Source organism: Felis catus, chromosome C1, assembly GCF_018350175.1.
Source record: "Felis catus isolate Fca126 chromosome C1, F.catus_Fca126_mat1.0, whole genome shotgun sequence".
Lineage (NCBI taxonomy): Eukaryota > Metazoa > Chordata > Mammalia > Carnivora > Felidae > Felis > Felis catus.
Genome location: NC_058375.1, coordinates 63,237,657 through 63,258,010, shown reverse-complemented (window position 1 = coordinate 63,258,010; position 20,354 = coordinate 63,237,657). Strand labels below are relative to the sequence as shown.

At 37.1% G+C, this 20,354-nt stretch overlaps 2 protein-coding genes, 1 long non-coding RNA gene and 3 other non-coding genes across 11 annotated transcripts in view; 1 reads left to right on the top strand and 5 right to left on the bottom strand.

Moving 5' to 3' along the window:
- MSH4 (mutS homolog 4) overlaps positions 1-9,975 on the bottom strand; it is a 90,898-nt gene extending 80,923 nt beyond the window's left edge. For all 4 annotated transcript variants that reach the window (XM_045036025.1, XM_011284928.4, XM_045036026.1 and 1 more), the window contains exons 1-3: positions 8,218-9,975; positions 6,391-6,573; positions 668-828 (exon numbers count right to left, since the gene is read on the bottom strand). In XM_045036025.1, coding sequence (XP_044891960.1) covers positions 668-828; positions 6,391-6,573; positions 8,218-8,458 — 585 coding nt within the window. In that variant the 5' untranslated portion in view covers positions 8,459-9,975. The remainder of the gene's footprint in view (positions 1-667; positions 829-6,390; positions 6,574-8,217) is intronic.
- Positions 826-13,235, top strand: LOC109502400. The gene is made up of 3 exons (XR_002160973.2): positions 826-1,041; positions 1,552-1,589; positions 12,993-13,235. It is a non-coding gene; the product is annotated as an uncharacterized LOC109502400 (long non-coding RNA).
- On the bottom strand, positions 10,131-18,632 carry RABGGTB (Rab geranylgeranyltransferase subunit beta). 3 transcript variants are annotated; one of them, XM_003990237.6, is made up of 9 exons: positions 18,399-18,632; positions 17,215-17,322; positions 15,794-15,991; positions 15,123-15,228; positions 14,228-14,280; positions 14,032-14,142; positions 13,237-13,362; positions 11,298-11,447; positions 10,131-10,720 (listed from the first exon to the last, which is right to left on the bottom strand). In XM_003990237.6, exons 1-9 carry the CDS (start codon positions 18,630-18,632, stop codon positions 10,580-10,582), a joined length of 1,227 nt encoding a protein of 408 aa, XP_003990286.2. In that variant the 3' UTR covers positions 10,131-10,579. The 3 variants fall into 3 exon arrangements, with proteins under 3 accessions (XP_003990286.2, XP_006934910.1, XP_044891969.1); XM_006934848.5 differs by lacking the exon at positions 15,794-15,991; XM_045036034.1 differs by lacking the exons at positions 10,131-10,720; positions 11,298-11,447 and adding an exon at positions 12,986-13,134.
- Positions 15,582-15,653, bottom strand: LOC111562151. Its single transcript, XR_002745195.1, has one exon. It is a non-coding gene; the product is annotated as a small nucleolar RNA SNORD45 (small nucleolar RNA).
- Positions 16,836-16,919, bottom strand: LOC111562149. Its single transcript, XR_002745193.1, has one exon. It is a non-coding gene; the product is annotated as a small nucleolar RNA SNORD45 (small nucleolar RNA).
- LOC111562150 lies at positions 17,481-17,559 on the bottom strand. The gene has a single exon (XR_002745194.1). It is a non-coding gene; the product is annotated as a small nucleolar RNA SNORD45 (small nucleolar RNA).
- Positions 18,633-20,354: the final 1,722 nt, after the last annotated feature.

Sequence of the window (20,354 nt, the reverse complement as noted above, 5' to 3'; positions counted from 1 at the left end):
AGGAAAAGGAAACCTATGTATTGAAAAACCATAAAGAGGAATTAGGGAAAGGAAAAAAGAGGAATAAAATGCTGAAAATAACATTGTGTATATATATATATACATATATATATGTATATATATATATTTTAATAATAGTAATTGGGTCAAATAACTTTTTAGAATATAGAGATTAGAGGCAGATTACTTCCACCTGGTTAAGGGACAGAAATTCCCATGACAATAGGCCAGTGGCCCAAATTAATGATAAGTGATAGGAAGTGAAGGCAAGAAGAGGTTAAATTATGACTGACCTCAAAGACCCATTTCCCGGAACTCTGGAAAATAAAATTCAAATACTGTCCAGTGGAAACAACCTTTTGGAGATGGCATTACTAATATACAGTCTTGGGAATGAGACCAGGAATTATTAATTTGAAGATGTTAATTTTAGAAACTAACAGTAATTTGAAATGTTCAAGTAACAGCAAAGCACATTATTTTTAGGACAAAATACATTCAAAACATTAAAATCAGATGTAAAACAATTTTAACTCAGAGTAACCTACATTGGTGCATTGTAAATTACCTTTATTCCATGAAAAAGTAAACTAATTAGGAAAGCAGTGACTTGAAAATCTGCGTGCTGCTGAGTAAGTCAACCACTTTCTAAGAGTTTAATACCTACCTTCGCATATGTTGTGTTGTCTGCAAACTGAGACAATATAATTTGTGGGCTTTTTAAATCAATACTTGCCATTCCTATTTCACCTCTGGCAAGTCCTCTCCCTTCTACAACAGCTACAATAACTGATGGGGAGTGTATTGATACTGCAGATGAGGATGTAGCTGTTAAAAATTTTGTAAAAAGAAAATGTATAAGCATTAATAGTAGTACTTTCTCATTCTTTCCTCAGAAGATTCCAAGCACCAACTTTAGGACACAGTTATTAATATCCAAGGAAATAACTTTTTGTTCCTCATCAAAAACAACGTTTCACATCCAGACCAAATAAAAATGTTAACTCTCAAAAGTATTTTGCCAAAACTTCAAAATAAGAAGTAAGTTATATATTGCCTTATGTTGCATTTATTGGAATGGAGTTATGAAGGAACACTGAATTTGGGATAAGAAAACCTAGACTATTATCCTACTCTGTCGTCTAAAAGCTATATGAATTTGAGCAAATTATTTCATAATAAGTAATCAAAAATTACAAGGCATAATGTAATAACTGCCCTGCCCAACTCAAGAGCTGGCTGAAAGAATCAAATGGGATTATATATATATATGAATGCATTTTATAAAAAATAAATTATACAACCATAAACTCCAATTATATGTATTGTGTATTAAATGTGTAATGTTGGATACTTTATTAATGTGTCAAGACTACTCTAAATTCTTTATTTGGATTAATTAATTTGTCACAATTCTATCAAATAGATATCATTATTTACTCCATTTACTTATAAAGAAACTGATGCATGGATGGAACTAGTAGAGTCAGAATTTGCACACAGGCAGCCCGGCTCCAAATCTGATGCTCCTAACCTTTACATATATTTCAGATTTTGAAATCTATGCCTTCCAAACAATGAACGTTTAGGTAAGTTGTTTAACCATAATAAAGCTATCATTTCTTCATCTGTAAACCAGAAATACCAAACCTTTTTCACAAAGTTGTTATAAGAATTAAATGCAATAACATAGAAGGGTTTTTTTGTAAAGCATATGAAATTACTTAAATATGGGACATTATCCATGGATGAAAAAATGTGTAAAATTTTATTGTCAAAAAACAAATTTACCTTTGATTTCCTTGTCAATCTTTCAATAGACCCTTTTCCCCCTCTTATCCCTTCCTGACCTAGATTCTTTTCTACCCTTCTATTACAATGTCTACAAAATTATCCATTTATGTTATCCGACTCAGTGGTTAATTTAAGAGTTCATTCAAAAATTTATTGTGTCTAGATCTTGAACTGAAAGCCAGCTTATACATTATGATCAAGTTTATATTAGATCTATGAAATCATTTTAAGTTCTGCAATAAAATATGACCTTCCTATTTTTAATTGGAAAATAAAGACTAACTTCCAGTGAAAATTCAGTACACTCACAAGATACCTCCCTTAAACTTCTAAAAGAATGCTTACACTGTCATGCTGATATAACTAGCATACTAGTGCCTAAAGCTCTTATTATTTCCTTAAAATGGATCCTTAGAAGTCAATCACTGGAACAAAGGAAAACCACCATTTGTTAAGGATCTCCTATATATTGTCAGATTTCTTTCAGAATTGTACCGATTTTTTTTAAGTTTATTTAAGTAATCTCTACACTTAATGTGGGGCTCAAACCCACAACCCTGAAATCAAGAGCAACATGCTCTACCAACCAAGTCAGCCAGGTGCCCCAGTACTGATTTTTTTCCCCCAATTCCATCAGTAGTATAGGAGATAAACCAATTTTACTGTATATTTACCATTCTTAACTTCTGAAATGGATTAGTAGTAGTAGTAATATTGGGTAATTTAATGGACTGATACTAAATTTGTATTTTTGAAAATTACTATCAAAATTTAACATAAGTTAATATATCCATTTGTTTTCTATTTTTTAAAGAAATTCTTTTTTTCTTAATTCTGAAGTTTCTTTCCTCCTTTTTTAAAATTAAAAAAAATTTTTTTTAATGTTTACTCATTTTTGAGAGAGAAAGAACACTAGCAGGGGAGGGGTAAGAGTTAGGGAGACACAGAATCTGAAGCAGGTTCCAGGCTCTGAGCTGTCAGCACAGAGCCCGACATGGGGCTCAAACCCACAAACTGTGAGATCATGACCTGAGCCAAAGTCGGACGCTTAACTGAGCCACCCACGTACCCCTCTATATTTTATTTTGAGATATTTGTCCTTATAGAGTTTTTACTAAATTTCAATGTTTTTCATTTATGAGAATTTTATAAATCAATTACAATGATTTATACTTGCTACCAATCTTGATTTGGTATCTCAAAGATTTCTGCTTTTGTATAGATAATCTTTTCCTTAATAATTTCTCCATTGCTTTTTTGCTATGAAACTCCTCTTTCACTGAGACAGTTGATATGCATTATTATTTTATTCTAATTTTTTTTTAGCTGTTCTGTTCATTTTGATCTTTCATATGAGCAGAACTTTGAGGAGTACATTTGGTTGTCTACCATGTCTGGAATGAGGTAGAACTGTACCAGAAGTATAGATTTAGACTCATTCATAAGCAGTTGGTAATGATCTAGCTGGGCAGTCAGGGACCTGGAAGAAACAAGATTGGAAGATAATGTCAAGGAAATCTGGGGGAAATGTATGCAGATGGGCCTCTTTAAATGGGCATAAACTCTGAAAATATTTGTGTTTCATGTGAATGCCCACTAAAGGGTATCTACTAGATGCCCTAGATAATTAAGACTCTCAATTATCAGGTAGACAATGATAAACCCCATGGGCTTCAATTAGCCTCTTTTCCCAGCCACCCCAGTGCTTCTTTAATAGACTTATGAACAAAGCAGCCATGGTGTCAAAGATATGCAGGGGCTCAACATCATGAACTTCCTCTTAACAAGACTGACCTGGTCAACCACACTGTCAGTACCTAACCTGCCAACAGAAGAGATAAACATTAAATGCCCTATATAGCACCACTCCCCAGTGGGACAGTAAACCAGCTTTTTCTGGCCAATCTGTATCCTCTGCTATTCAATAGGTTCAATATCACCTTCTCCAAGGAAATCTATACCTCAGACTTGGAAATGGCTCCTGGAAAGGGCCTGCTTCCAAGTATGACCTCTTGGGCCTCCTCTCAGCCCTAGGGCACCTAACAGAGTTTTCTTATAACCTATAGTGATTCTTTTATTATAATTTAATAATTCTTTATATTAAATCTCCCTTGTTTAAATCACCATATGGTTCTATCTTCAGATTGGATCCAGACTGCTATAGTCTCTGCCTTCATAGTGCTATAGAGAAAAAAGAAATGGCAGCACATAGCAGGGAGCCTCAAGCTAATCTTACAGGATCACAGAAAGCTTTCTGAAAGGAATTAACATTTAAGCTTAGACTTGAGGAATAAATAAGAGTGGACTATATGAAGAAGAGAAGAATGAGTTTCTAAGCCTAGGAAATACCATGTAAAAGGCCTAAGGGTAAAAGTTTGGGAGTAAAAAATAAATAAATATATATATATATATACACATATACACACACATATATATATACATATATATGTATATACATATATATACACATATATATACATATACACACATATATACATATATGTGTATACATATATACATGTGTGTATATATATATATATATATATATATATATACAGACACACACATCCTATAAATACTAACCAAAAGAAAAGGAACTGCTAAATTAATAGCAGACAAAATAAAACTTTTAAGGCAAAAACTGTATCTATAGATGAAGAGAATCTTTTAATACTAAGATAGAACAATGCTAAATTTTTATGCTCCTATTAAAATAGCTTCTGAGTGCCTGGGTGGCCCAGATGGTTAAGTGTCCGACTCTTTTTTTTTTTTTTTTAAGTTTATTTATTTATTTTGAGAGAAAGAGAGCACGTGCAGGGGAGGGGAAGGGGCAGCGTGAGAGGGCGAAAGAGAGAATCCCAAGAGGGCTCTGCACCATCAGCACTGAGCCAGCCCAATTCAGGAACTTGAGTCAAAGTGGGATGGACACTTAACTGACTGAGCCACCCAGGCACCCCTTAGTTGGTTAAGTGACTGACTCTTGATCTCAGCTCAGGTCATGATCTTATGGTTGGAGCCCCATGTCTGGTTTTGCCCTACTGCTTAGGATTCTCTCTCTCTCTCTCTCTCTCTCTCTCTCTCTCTCTCTCTCTCTCTCTCTGCTCTTCCTCTGCTTGTATGCATGTGTGCATGCACTCTCTCTCTCAAAAGAAATTTTAAAAAATAATGAAATAGCTTCAAAATAGGCAAAACAAAATATTAACAGAACTACTAGCGAAAATAGACAAGTCCACAATCATAATGGGAGATTTTAATATACCTCTACAAAAGTCTTTAGTAATACAGACTTAACACAATTAAAGAAATAACCTAATAGGGGCACCTAGCTGTCTCAGTCAGTAGAGCATGCAACTCTTAACCTCAGGGTCATGAGTTCAAGCCCCATGCTGGGCATAGAGCTTAAAAAAAAAAAAAAAAGATGACCTAATAGACATATAAACTATACATATTTACAACTGTAAAAGACATTTACAAGTGGAGACAAAATGTTTACTAATGTATAAAATTAAGAACTTCTGTTCATCAAAGAACATCATAAAAAAAGGAGGAAAGAAGAGAAGTCACAAACCTAGGGAAGATATACCCAATAAATGTACTCATCAAAAAGAATATGTATTCTGAATATGTATTTAGAATATATAAGGAATTTCTATAAATCTAGAAAAGTAAAGAAAAATGGGAAAAACACACAAACAGTCATTTCACAAAAAATGAAAGCTAGATGGTCAAAAAGCAACAAAATGTAACCAGCCTCGGGTGCCTGGGTGTCTCATTCAGTTAAGTGTTCAACTCTTGACTTCAGCTCAGATCACCATCTAGAGGTTTGTGAGTTCAAGCCCACATAGGGCACTAGCCCGCTTGGGATTCTCTCTTTCTCTCTCTCTCTGCCCCTTCAGCACGCATGTTCTCTCTTCTCTCTCAAAATAAATAAATATACTTAAAAAAAAAAAAAAGGTAATCAGCCTCATTGATAACCAGGAAGATGCCAACTCAAACTACAATTAGGTTGTATCTTACAAGTGCTGGACTGGTAAATATTAAGTCTGACAATACAAAATGTCGGAGAGGATGTAAATTAACAAGAACTCTTATACATTGCCAGTAATAGTGTACCCTGGTAGAAGTACTTAGAAAAACAATTCGTCATTATCTTGTAAATACAAACACTATATCCAAGCAATTTCACTGAATGTACCTTAGAGAATGCTTACACGTGAAGAAATTAGTTCATCCATTTTCCCCTGAAGAAAATCTAGTAGATTTATATAAAAACTAAAATTTAAGTATAAAAAAACCCACAGGATGTACTAGCAGGATCAATTTCTAAATTTAAATAAACATCATGTATAAGAGAGTTTTCTCCTTCATTTACTTTTTGTCAGAATAGTTAAAATAATGCAGACCTGGATATATTAACAAATAATATCACAAACTATGTAGCATTAACTTAACCTCAACTTATGGATAGATGTAAACTGATGTGTTTTTTTCAGTCATCCATATCAATTACAAATAACTTCAAATGAATTTAACTACCCTAACTTATAAATCTTAGGTTTCAAAAGGTCATCTAGGTCAACATTCCACTCATTTTACCTGAATATCCCATTTGTGGTGTCCAACTTTTATAACCTGATCTCTGGGGATTTCCAGCAGACAGTGGAGTTTTTAGTATTTGAGGATAATTACTATCTCGTGCAGAAGATGAGCTTGTACCAAAAGTAAAATTTGATGCAAATATGTTTTCTGCATTAGATCTTTTGTTTCCAAAATATGAACCTAAATTTGAAAAATGAAATATCAATTCTTAAAGATTAAGAATTATATACAATGATGTTTTAATCGCTATAATTTGTATCATGTTCACTTTCTATAAAACTTCATCAGATAACAACTTTATTTTATTTTAAAAAAAAATTTTTTTTTAACGTTTATTTATTTTTGGGACAGAGAGAGACAGAGCATGAACGGGGGAGGGGCAGAGAGAGAGAGAGGGAGACACAGAATCGGAAACAGGCTCCAGGCTCTGAGCCATCAGCCCAGAGCCTGACGCGGGTCTTAAACTCACGGACCGCGAGATCGTGACCTGAGCTGAAGTCGGACGCTTAACCGACTGCGCCACGCAGGCACCCCAGATAGCAACTTTAAAAAAATAGCCAATTATGACAAACTTAATGGCATTAATGATAAATAATCTGGTACTAAAATATAAGGAAAGTGCTTGCTAATGTGCTTCTACAAGCTGAGACTACTCTTGATAAAATCATAAACTACCCTCTACTCTTCAAATACACCAGATGTTTACTTTGTATAGCAATTATGAGACTTCTTTTCTTGGACTGATTTGACTTCATTGAAACTCTCTCCTGCCATGCAAATAGTACAAGAATTTTAACAACTTTTTAAATGTGTTTGTTTATTTATTTATTTATTTTAGACCGGGGGGGGGGGGGTGAGAGGGTGAGAGGGTGAGAGAGGAGAGAGAGAGAGAGAGAGAGAGAGAGAGAGAGAGAGAGAGAGAGAGAGAGAATCCCAAGCAGGCTTGGCACTATCAGCACTGAGCCCGACGTGGGCTCGATCTCATGAACCCGGAGATCACAATCTGAGCTGAAAGCAAGAGTTGGACACTCAACCAACTGACCCACCCAGGCACCCCCCCCCCAAAAGTTTTAAATTCATTTGGATTCATTTCCCTGTTTGGGAACTTTCCTACTGATATATCAGAGTTGTCAGTTTTTCCACGAAGAGAGAGTTGTCCGAATATACATAAGTCGAACTCGCATTGAAGTACATACATTTTTAAACTACTTAAACATATTATTCAACTGAATTAGATGAAACGCTAAATTTAATCTATTTTCAGGGCGCCTGGGTGGCTCAGTTGGTTAAGTAAGCCTCCGACTTCAGCTCAGGTCATGGTCTCGCGGTTCTTAGGCTCGAGCTCCGGGTAGGGCTCTGCGTCGGGCTCTGTGCGGACAGCTCAGCTTCGGATTCTGTGTCTCCCTCTCTCTCTGTCTCTCCCCTGTTTGTGCTCTCTCTCTCTTTCTCTCTCAAAAATAAATAACCATTAAATTTAAAAAAATCTATTTTCGTCCTATCCTAGTTTAGGAGCCAAGCGGTTTAGCATTGCTATCACCAAACTCTTGCACAAATTCTCCCATTTGTCATATACTTGGGGCGGGGCATTACACCGTAAGTTATTTCAGTCTTCCTCAAAACTGAGCCATTTACGATTGCGGCCTTGTAATAAAACCAATTTGCCGAGTCCAGTCACTCAGACCCAGCAAATTCCTAGAGCACCCCATTCTCATCCTCCAAATCCCAACGGAACCTTCTCTGTGGTAATCGCCCACCCCCGCCCCCTGAACCTCCAGATGCTGCAGACCTCCGGCTGACAGGTGACTCCACCCAACCACTCCTTGCCTTGGGCTGGTCGGGTGCGGGGCGGGTGGCCATGGACACTGCTGCTGCTGCTGCTGCTCTGGTCGCCGGCGGCTCCAGACGTGCCCGGAGGTGTGGACGCAGAGGCCTGCGCTGAAGGGCGGCTCTGAGGAGTCTCCTGGAGTCCGAAATTAGAGCGACGACCCTGAATTCTAGCCTTTCCCAATGCGGGGGAAGCCGCAGGGGCAGAAGACGAGGTTGACGAGACCTCAGGCCTCAGCATCCTCACGAATCTTTCCAGACAGAAGGTTGGGATTTCCGAGCGGCGTCACCGCCCCGAAGTACGGAAGCGTCGAAGAACAGGGCTGGAGCCCCGTGCGCAGACGCACAGAGCCCCACCGCGCAGGCGCACCGACCCCAACTTCCCCCATCCACACCTGGGATCCTACGCCCACCGGTGTCCAGTGCCTCCACCTCTCCCAGGATTTGGCTTTGTGGCTTTGAGCTTAATGAGGCACAACTCGGCTGAACCAAATTCTTCAGAGCCCATCGATGTCCATCCAATTTGGTAGCCCCGTTGTTAGTTACCACAGCACGCTATTTTACTAAAGGGGTTTGGTGCTTTTTAACATTTCCCACATACCCTCAAATACGCTTTTGAAATTCTTTTTAAATTTTCAAACTCTCCCTCACTGGACACTCAACGCCTGCTGGTGGAGACAAATTCAGTTTTCAGCCTAACACTGCTTCTATAGCAAAACACAGAAAAGTGCCACGAACCTCCTACAGCTTCAGTATCCACAAGGCTGATCACAAGATTGCCCTTCACCCATTAAGCACAGAACTATATATACAGTGCCCTAAGAACCAGGTCAAAAAAGATGAGCTCTCTCCCACAGTTCTCTATTTTTCATACTGTAGGTATGAATTAGTTAAGAACAGACTATACAAATCCAAGCTCTAGCTTTGCAACAAATGACTTTCAGGGCCTTTTACTTTTCTTGACTATGGAAATAGCAGTATCAACTTCATAGAGAAGCTAGGATTGAGAAAATACTCGGGATACTATTAGAAGATACTTAAAAACATTGCTAAACAGGGGCACCTGGGTGGCTCAGTGCTGACAGCTCAGAGCCTGGGGCCTGCTTCAGATTCCGTGTCTCCGTCTTCTCTGCCCCTCCCCTGCTGGTGCTCTCTCAAAAATAAACGTGAAAAACATTTAAATATTACTAAACATAGCGTTTAAGTACAGACTTGTGACATCACTGTTGTACACCTGAAACTAATGCAACATTATGTAAAAACTGATTTCAGGCAGCTGTTACCTCAATCACTCAGGTGTTTACAGCCTAGTTCACCCACAGTTCCAATGGCACCATTTAAATATTATGTTCTATCCAATTTCAAACTTTCAGATCAAAATAGTGGCAATTCATCCTAAACTCTTCAAATTAGTTAACTGTCAAAATAGTTTCATTTCAACAATCTCATGTTAAGCACCTTTTCTTCAAAATGTTAAAAATGGACATTGGTGAATGAGGTCTCAGTGAACCATCACTTTCACTCTACCTCCCAAGTGGGGCTTGAACTCACAAGAGTGCCATGCTCTACCGACTGAGCCAGCCAGGAACCCCACTAATCCTTATTCTTAAAAGGACTATTAATATAGAATATTGCCAACATGCTTGAGAAAATTTCAACTTCCATACTTCATTTTCACCAAGAATGTAAAACTCACAGAGAATACTCATCTGTGCTTATGTTTCTGAAAATACAGGTTCAAAAAATATTGTGGCAACTATCAACTTCCATTTCCTTGAAGGCCAACAATTCCTTGGGAATAGCTGGCACTGTGACATAAAATCATAAAAAGTAAAAGTATATTCAAATTGCAATCCTATGCCTAAATTACTTTGTAACCAATTCAGAGTAGCCATAAACTTATGAAACAGTCCCAAATTTCAAAAGCCATTTATTCTTGTGCATCTTTTAATTCATATATGGATGGGTTTATCAATTTTTATTAACATTCACATTCTCATTGACATAGACCAATTTACATTAGCCATTATTATATAACATGAAAGAAGCACATGGAAAACATCAAGTAGAACACAATACTTCTTTAAATAGTTCTTTAAACTGAGCTTGCTGTTAAGGAAACATACAAATAAATACACTGAAGCAGAAACAAATAGTTGTACTCAGAATAATAGCATTGCAGAAGGTAATCTAAAGCTGATACAATAAAGATCTTTATTTTACATTATGTATAAGTACATAATTAATATTCATATACAAAATAGTAACACAGCTTTTAAGTCTGATAAGCACTTTAAGCACATTAAGTTTGATAAGCACTTTTGTTAAGATAGCAAAACTATACTAAGCAATGTCTCACTGTCTAGCTCACTAGTTCAGGCTGAACATTCACTCTCCGAAGTACTTCTTCAGGCATGCAGAAAACAGGACTAACAGGTTTGATCTGTTCTTCTCCCAAAAGTGACAATCCAGCAATTCCAAACAAAGTATGAAAAGGATCCACCTATTTAAAAAATAAGAATTTATAAAGTATTACAAATGAAAACTTCTGAAACTCTACTTCCGAACAAGTTATACTGGATCCCATTGTATTTTACTTTAATAAATGCTTAATTCTTCTAAAACAAAAGTGATGGGGGTGCCTGGGTGGCTCAGTTAAATGTTCAACTTCAGCTCAGGTCATATCTCACAGCTGGGGAGTTTGAGCCCCATGTTGGGCTCCGTGCTGACAGCTCAGAGCCTGGAGCCTGGTTGGGATTGTTATATCTCCCTCTCCCTCTCAAAAACAAACATCAAAAAAAAAAAAAAATAAAATAAAATATGTATGTATAAAATAAAAATGATGGCTTCAAATTCTGTTTTTAACACAGGACCTTCACCAGACACTACTTTTCTTGACAAGTGATAAGAAATTTCTGTACACTTGTTTTATATCATCTGTTCTCAAATTAAAATTATAAGGGTATCTATCCTACTTTGCATACTATCCCACTTCCATGTCTGGAAATGCCTGGAAACATAAATGTAACTCAAAGCAACATTGAAAATGTTAACTAACAAGATGTCAGAAATATACTTGCCATATCTCCTGGTCGATCTGCAAATCCTCCTGTTTCTTCATCTTGACATGCTAAAATGAAACTTCGCAGTTTCTCTCTATCAATCCAATGAAGCCTTCCAATTATCTTTAGGGAAGCCAACACCCACCATGAATAGCATACATCTGGTAACTAGGAGAAAAAAAAAAGCCACAAGAGAATTGCCACAATTTTATTCTCTAGTCCAAACATGGGGTGGAGGAGGATTAGAATTAAAGATAATCTTTAGAATTAAAGTTAATCACTGGAAAACAAACATTTCAATCCAGATACCCATGCTAAAAGTTTCAGAGCTTTGTTACTCAGTGAAAACTATACCTGTACCTCTATTTTATATGCAAAGAATGCCCCTTATGCTAATGTTATGATATACCTGCTTAAAGACAGTCTAAAGCCTAGTTCCTCAAAATATGGGTCACTTGGGTTTAAAAAACGCAGAACATCTCACCTTCAATTGAAGAATCATTTCAACAAAATCAGTGGGTGATTCATAGGTGTATTAAAAGCTCTCCTACACTAAGTGTAGATTCCTGGCAATCCCCACCCTGACCCATTTTAATAACCCAAAAATAATAATGCCTTATTATTTTTGGTCAAAAATCCAGCTAGCTACAGTCTTTGAGTCATCTAGACTACAATGTTTTGTTTTGTTTTTTTAAGCTTTATTATTTATTTTTGAGAGAGAAACCACGAGTCAGAAAAGGAGAGGGAAAGGGAAAGAAAGAGAGAGGAAGAGAGAGAATCCCAAGCAGGCTCTGCACTATTAGCAGATCCCTATGTGGGGTTTGACTCCATGAACTATGAGATCATGACCGGAGCCAAAGTTGGATGCTTAACCAAATGAGCCATGCAAGCACCCCAAAAGATTTTATATGCATAAATGGTTTTTATAATACACAAGTCTTACAATTTGCTCTTCAGGATAATTACGTAGTTGCAGTAAGACTGTATGTCCTACAATGCTAAAAACATTTGCTATCTGGCGCTTCCAGACCCAATTTAGAGAATGTGTGATAACTAAAGAGAAATGGAAACTATGAAGGACACCTGGATTCCCTTCCCTCCAAATCAAAATGTCAAAAATTGGGTTTTTCTTTTAAAAAATTTAATAAAGGTTTTAAATGAAAACTTTGTAGAATTTTTTAAAATCATTGATTTTCTAAGTTACTTGTCCTTTCCCCCACTAAGTAGACATGGAGATTTCTACACAAGATACAGGTGTTCACTTAATAGCCCTCCTTGGGGCGGCACCTAGGTGGCTCAGTTAAGTGTCCAACTTCAGCTTAAGTCACAATCTCAGAGTTCGTGATTTTGAGCCCAGTATCAGGCTCTGTGCTGACAGCTCAGAGCCTGGATGGAGCCTGCTTCGGATTCTGTGTCTCCCCCTCTCTTGTAGCCTCCCCACCCCACCCCCCAAAATTAACATTAAAAGAATTTAAACACAATAGCCCTCTTTGGGTCCCAGATACAAACAAAACTTTTAATGCATGACTGATTTTCCTTGGTATAGGTCTAGAACTAAAAGTTTAAAGAAATAGCTACATTTCTATCCCTGGAAAATACAAGGCCTTCAGGATAGGGAAAAAGACCCTTTAAGAATTCATATAGTAAGTCTAAATACAAATATACTTTAAAGCTAAGAGTTATTTACCATTTTTTTTTTTTGTTTTCCCTCAGATTCTACTTCAGGATAGGGAAGACTGAAGACAGCATCAGAAATTAGCATACACATCTTTTCTTCAAGAGTCTTTTAAATGGATACCTTAATAAGTATCTCAACTCTAATTTTTTGCCAAGGGCATTTTTTTAGGACGTACAACTGAAAATTTTCAATGGGGGTGGAAAGACAAGCTCATTAACAATTTACAAAAAGCTATAATAATAAAGCTACTAGAACGCAGTATATCTGATGAAACTATACCTTCTCTGGCCTTCCATTGAGTCCACCTGATGGTAACTGTCGTTCACAAAGCCACCAACCGAGTAAATCAGAATTTACTTGATGCAACTGGCTAGTAATAGCCAGAAATCCTGTGCAACAATAGATCTAAAATTACAGACATAAAGTACATGTATATAATAATTTTTCAATAGTAATAGTGATAAAAACTACTCAAGTAAAAAGCCAATTTATGTCTAAAAACTTGGTTTCTATTAAAAAGTTAGAATTGCAAACATGTAAATATCACCTAACTACCTGAACAAATCTAAACATACTAATTCTAGGATCCAATTCTGCAATGAAATACTATTGTCAAAATTTCTTCATGGCTAAAAGCCAATTTTTTTTCCCAAGATTTTATTTTTAAGTAATCTCTATACCCAACATGAGGCTCAAACTCACAACTCCATGATCACAAGTCACATGCTCTATGGACAGAGAGCTAGCTAGGTGCCCCTAAAAAGCAAGTTTTATTTGACAAATATTTACAGATACAATGTACAACAGTACAAATACTCTTTACAATCACAATTTGCCTCTCTGGCACAAGCAAATAGGTGTTCAGGAGAGGTGGGGAACAGGATGCTAGAACATACTACTGTAAAAATGCCTTCCTTTATCTGCATTTAAGCAATTCTTACGTAAAATTCCACATTATAGTATATTTAACTTCATTCACATTTAACAGACACAAACTGCTATTAATATTTTAGCAGTTTACCACACTAGTTATCCCTTCAAAGTTGACAATTTTAATCCACATTAATAAATTACCTGTCCAGCATGGGATTCAGAACCTGGCCTGCAACCAAATCCACCATCAAAGTTCATACACGATAAAACAAATTCAATTGCTTTTTCCACATTAATAGCATCTAACTTCCCCTACAAACAGAAAAAAAAATAAGCCTATTAGATTCCAGAATAATCATGGGCACTTAATTATTCCAATACAATATTCAAAACTTACCAACAGGGCCAAAGTTGCCACCGCACAAAAAGAGAATCTTGTATCAATTTCTCCTAAAAGAAAATGGAATCAAATCAAAACATAAGTGCTACCAGAGGAACCTGACCCTAATATATAATGCAGGTTAACTAACAAACTGCAAAGCTACCACGGTTAAATTTCCAAGAGTGCAAGCTTAATATTTACTTTTTGGACACTAGGAGGAACGCTAAATCTGAAACAAAATCACTTCTGAGGAAACCAGTAACTAGAAAATAGTTTTGTCAAAAATACAGCAATTTATCTAAAGTTGCTTAGAATGCCCAGAAAGGGAAGATAACTAACACAGAACCAAAAGGACTATTCAATTTCTAATAATGACAATGAACTTACCCTATTATATAAAAGTGCATTTTCACATCCCATGAAGCAGCTGGTCTCTCCGGCCTGCACTGTATTCAGCCCTAAAGCAGAGATTATCTACATTTATCAAATATAGTACTATGTACTATTCCCTCCCTCCACTCAAATATCCAGTAAGTTTGTAAAGTTTTTTGACTATTTTTCCCTTGCCAGTAAATAGCTTGAAAAAAACTTTACAAAGTCACCAAATACTGGGGAAAAAAATTTCACCTACCTCATCTTTTAGACTGGCCCCCTCTGTTCCAGTTCTCCTGTATGCTGATATAACTACACAGTGCATGCTGGAACTTCCAGCAGACCATTTAACTTCAGTTAGACCAGCTGCTTAGTGGGACCTGAAAAGATCAAAAACTTAAAAGTCTCCTTATAATTATTAGCAAAGTCTCCAATTCATTGTACTTAAAATTTTTCAACAAAGTTTATCACTACAATCAACACTAAAACAGAATTTAAAATTGGTTATTTTGGGTAGCATGGCTTAGAATGACATTACCCCAAATATCTCCAGCAAAAGAACCATCTTCTTTCTGTAGACTCTGAACATATTCCACAACTTTATTTACATCAATAACATTAATACTATCATATAGAGTAAGAATCTGTAACAAAAACAAAACATGTTAAGTAAATACCTCTTCAACACTGCTAAGTTTGTTCTGATGTTTTCCTCAATGACATTTTAAATTGTTAAGCAAACATGTCCTTTTGTCTATGCATACTGCAAATCTGCAGGCTATCTTCTATTATGCCACAGGCTTTATCAACAAACCCAAATTGGTAACATAAAGCATTCATCCCCTACACACAAACTATACCTTAGCATTCTAAGACCTTTAAATATACTATTTAAACCCCTAATTGTGCATTTTCACTAATATGAAAATCAACATTTAACTCTACCTGGAGATTTTCAAATTATTTACATATAACAAAGATAAACATTTTACCATTCAAGGTCTCAGTGGAATTTTACTATTTACATCAACTTTGGATTCAGCTAATACATGCCATCACATCATTGACCTTGTAGAATACAGGCTTCATTTGAAAAGAGAAACTTGTTTGACATAGACACCAATTTTGTCATACTCCTAATACCCAATTTCTGCGTTCTCAAGTAAGAAAATACACTGCCAAGACTGTTGAATTTTAATAAATATTTACCTGGACAGCACTTAGAGTGTACAAAAGATGAGGATCATGTCCGATACTAGCACTTATTCCACCACACTCGTGTTGACATGACTTAATAAATGTCAGAATTTCTTCTCTATTCATCCGATGTAGTTGTCCCATGAGATCCATTACAGTCAGACCCCAATAGATACCACTCATTCTCAAATACTCAGACATACAGTATTCCTAAAATACACAATGACTTTAATGTGCCAGTTTGAACTGATGCAGGGTAAAAGTGATGGAACATACAAAGCTAACTAACCACATATACTGTTTAATTCAGTTGATCCTAACATCATCAGTAATGATTTTAAATTTGTGGCTCTCAAATTTGGTGGGGGGACAGTATCTGAGAGGCATATGATAAATTCACCTGTGACTGACAATACAAACAGGACTTCAATCTCTAAGAGCCAACCAGAAGTAGAAGTGAAAAATATACCAACCATTTTCAAGTTTGGGGAAAATATTTCTTTCAGAGTACTTAACATCGTTATTTATTAGACATCTATCCTATTGATATATGGAATATGTACAAAGCCCATCTATTACCTATTAGTTACTGATACAACTACTTGAAAACCAAAATGGCCAAAGCATGCAAAAGATAAAATAGCCAACAACAGCTCATCAAAGAAAAATAAAAACTGGTAGACAGAGAGTCCACCGATGTTATTACATACTAAAATTTTGAATCAGGTGAGTGGTCTTAGTTTGCTGTGAACCCAAATTCAAGGTTCAAATAATAGGTTGGTAAGCACTAGATTAAAAAGTCAGGGATAAGTTAAGACTTAATCCTTGAGTCATCCAGGGAAAAGATAAACATGGTCCTTAACAACTCCATAATGAGGTTATGAGAACTTAAGTCACAAATTCATCAAAACTAGCCAAGATGGTCAATTCAATTGTTGTCTGGATACTACTAGGAAAAATATTTACTTTGAGTTGTATGTTACTCAATGTTTCTGAGACTGTCCCAGAGAGGAAAACTATTCAAGGTTTTGAAACTTAGGGTAAGGACTTTTTCAAGGTCTCAGCGTAATTCTAGAGCTAAAGTATTATTACACATCAGCCATATACTCAGGTAATACATGCCAACACATCACTGACCTTGAAAGTAATACCCACAAAGTACAAATCTCTTTTGTACCTCAAACCTCTTACAAATCTAGGCAGGTGGTAATCTATTTTGTCTGCCAAATCTTCTAAGAACCATCGTTAATGCTGATGTACTCTCAACCTGATGTCCAAAGGCACACTGAATGCACCTCAGAGAGGAATCTTCAGTGCTTTGGCGTGCAGGAGTTACCATTTTTAAGAAACATGGGCCATTACTGACCTACTGACTGCTTATGCATTATAGATTCACTTCAAAATAAATTTCCAATGTAAAATCATATACATACATAATCGTCTTTCTTTGAGCCATAGGATGCAATATAATCTGCATGCTTCTCTAACAAGAGGGTGTCAGGTGCATCTGATTTGATAGTAACATCCTTCTGCGGTGTGCCCTTTCAAAACAAAAAAGCAGTGATTTCATAACTGTTCTTATTATAATACTTGACCCCAGTTTGTATATTCAACATACATTTGAATTTTTCACTTTGATTTCATCTTGCCACACAAAAACTGTAAGCACTAAAGCCGTGGTAAGATTCGGGTAATTTTTCAGGTCTCAGAGTAATTCTAGAGCTAACGTAGTAATAATCAACTTCGGATTCAGAATACATGCCAGCTCATCATTGACCCAAAAAATTATTACCCATATCTGCTGTTGCTTACCGTTCACTTAAGACTTTTAAGTAAAATAAACACCACAGAAAATCCAAGCTTATCAATTCAGGCCAACTGAAGGTTTACATGTAGCAGCAAGTTGAAGCATAAATATATATATACCTAGCGTATAATTTGCAGTTAAGTTCTTTAATGAAATTTTACTAATCCTAGAAATTCAGGTTTCAGAGCCACCTCTACACGCTCCAAAGATTATTCAATTTATCAAGGAAATATTTCCTTTAGCCTCATTTTTTCCAGCTTTTTAGTCTTAGTTTCTTCATTTGCAGCAAGCTCTCAGGAAATGAGGACGTTGCTCCAGTTCCTGCACTTCTGATCTAGCTCATTGTGATCGAGACAGCACTACCTCATTGTTAAGTAGGTCATGACGTAGATTACCAAAAAAGAATTTAGTGAATTTCCACCAGATCCCGCCTAAAATTTACATCTTCAAAGAGACCATACCACTAATGACTCTACAGATTTTGAGCCATACAATATTAAGAAAGGAAACAGGAACCACCAACTGGCGCGGCTTTTTGAGCGATTAAGAAATCGGGCCGTCGGACCTTAAGGCCTGCCTCTTAGGAAGAAGCCTAGATAAAATTAGAAGCCGTAATTGAGCCCGCGAGATCTGCAGAAAACGCTGAGTAATACTTCACCCTCTCCTAGCCCTAAAGAAACCTTGCAAGGCCCGTATCTCAAGCTAACCATTCTCTAATACTTGCGAAAATACCCTAAGGTAACTGAGCCGCTCGGTATCATTCAACCTGGACTGCACCCGAGCACCAACCCAAAACGCAACCTCACTCACCATGTCTGAGACCGAAAAGAGAACTTGGGTCGGTTCCTGGGGAAGAGTTAGGCGGCATGCGCCTGCGCAGAATCGTCCCTTAGGTCCCTTCTGAGCACCAGCATAGCTGACCACACTTGCGCCTGTAGGATGGAGCCTTTGCGTGGCTGCTCTAGGACCCCGCCGACTGCTCATAGCTGTCCTCGCTGCCTGAGCCCAAATTCTTTGGCCCCCGTTTCTTCGTCCCAAAAACATCTCGATTTGTCTAAAAGTTTTAAGTAATGTTTAAATATCTAAATTACTTTTAAGAAATCATTTGATTTTGACGTTCTTTGAACTCTGAAGAGCTGAAGTAGCTGGTAATTAGTAGAGTTCTTGCACGTAGTAAGTATTCAATAAACGTTTTTTGAGTAAATGTTAATGAAATAAATGTTCACATTTCCCTCCTGTTTGCCTTCGTACCGGATGCGACTCACTCGCCTACTCCCTTCTCTTCTTCAGGAAGTGCTAACAGTTGGAAAGTTTTGTAAATTACTTTTGAAAAAGAAACACTCGTTTCTATCACAAGCTTTCCACTAAATTCAGATTTGCTAGGGGTGTTATTGCAGCTGTTTTCGTTTGAGCTTTCGTAGGTCGTTCATACTTTGGCATTTTGAGCACCCATTAGAAAATATTGGCCCCCATACCCTTACAATTTATCACATTCAGTAACGATTTGGAGAAGAGTTCCTGACAACAGTGGGCTATCAATATAATGGGCTATCAGTAATTGAGAGTGTTGAATCTGCTATAATGGTAGATTTCATTATTTCTCCCTGCAATTCCATTGATACTCCCATGTATGTTTGAGGCTGCTTTTTTTTTTTTTTTTTTTTTTTTTTCAACGTTTTTATTTTTGGGACAGAGAGAGACAGAGCATGAACGGGGGAGGGGCAGAGAGAGAGGGAGACACAGAATCGGAAACAGGCTCTGGGCGGATGGAAACAGGCCCCAGGCTCCAAGCCATCCGCCCAGAGCCTGACGCGGGGCTCACACTCTAGGACCGCGAGATCGTGACCTGGCTGAAGTCGGACGGTTAACCGACTGCGCCACCCAGGCGCCCCTGAGGCTACTTTATTAAATGCATGTAAGTTTAGCATCTATTTCTGGTGGGTTGAGCCTTTTACCATTAAGTGATGACTGTCTCTAGCCCTAAAACTTTTTATCTTAAAAAGTCTTCCCTAAATATTAATGTGATTTCGCCAGCTTTCTTTTGCTTCTAAGTCAGATCGGGGAGGGATGTAGAGGGAAGGAAACCAAGGAAGAGAGGGAGAGGTCAAACTTACTGGGAAAAGCAATGCTAAAAGTAGGAATAATGCAAGCATCAGATCCAAAAAGTAACATTCAGATTGAGTCCATAACTGCTGAAAAAATGAAGAACAAGCCTCATTTCCTACTTTATAAATTCATTCAACAAGTATTTATTGGATGTCTAGAATGTGCCAAATAGTTTTTTGTTTTTTTTTTTTAACGTTTATTTATTTTTGAGACAGAGACAGAGCATGAACGGGGGAGGGGCAGAGAGAGAGGGAGACACAGAATCTGAAACAGGCTCCAGGCTCTGAGCAGTCAGCACAGAGCCCGACGCCAGGCTCGACCTCAGGGACCAGGAGATCATGACCTGAGCCGAAGTCGGAAGCTCAACCGACTGAGCCACCCAGGTGCCCCTAGAATGTGCCAAATATTATTCTAAGTTCTAGGGGTGTGATGATCAGCAAAATGGAAATCTGTGTAGGAAGCATAAGTTCTAGCAATTCTTTTAATTACATTCAGCAACTCTATTTATAGATACTTATCCTACAAATAGTCTTTTGGGTATGAAATGACCTATGTGCAAGAATATTCATAGCAGCAGTCTTTATTAGCAAAAGGTTACAAATACCTTAATTACCATCAAAAGGTTAAATAAACTGCACTGTATTCATTATGCAGTCATTA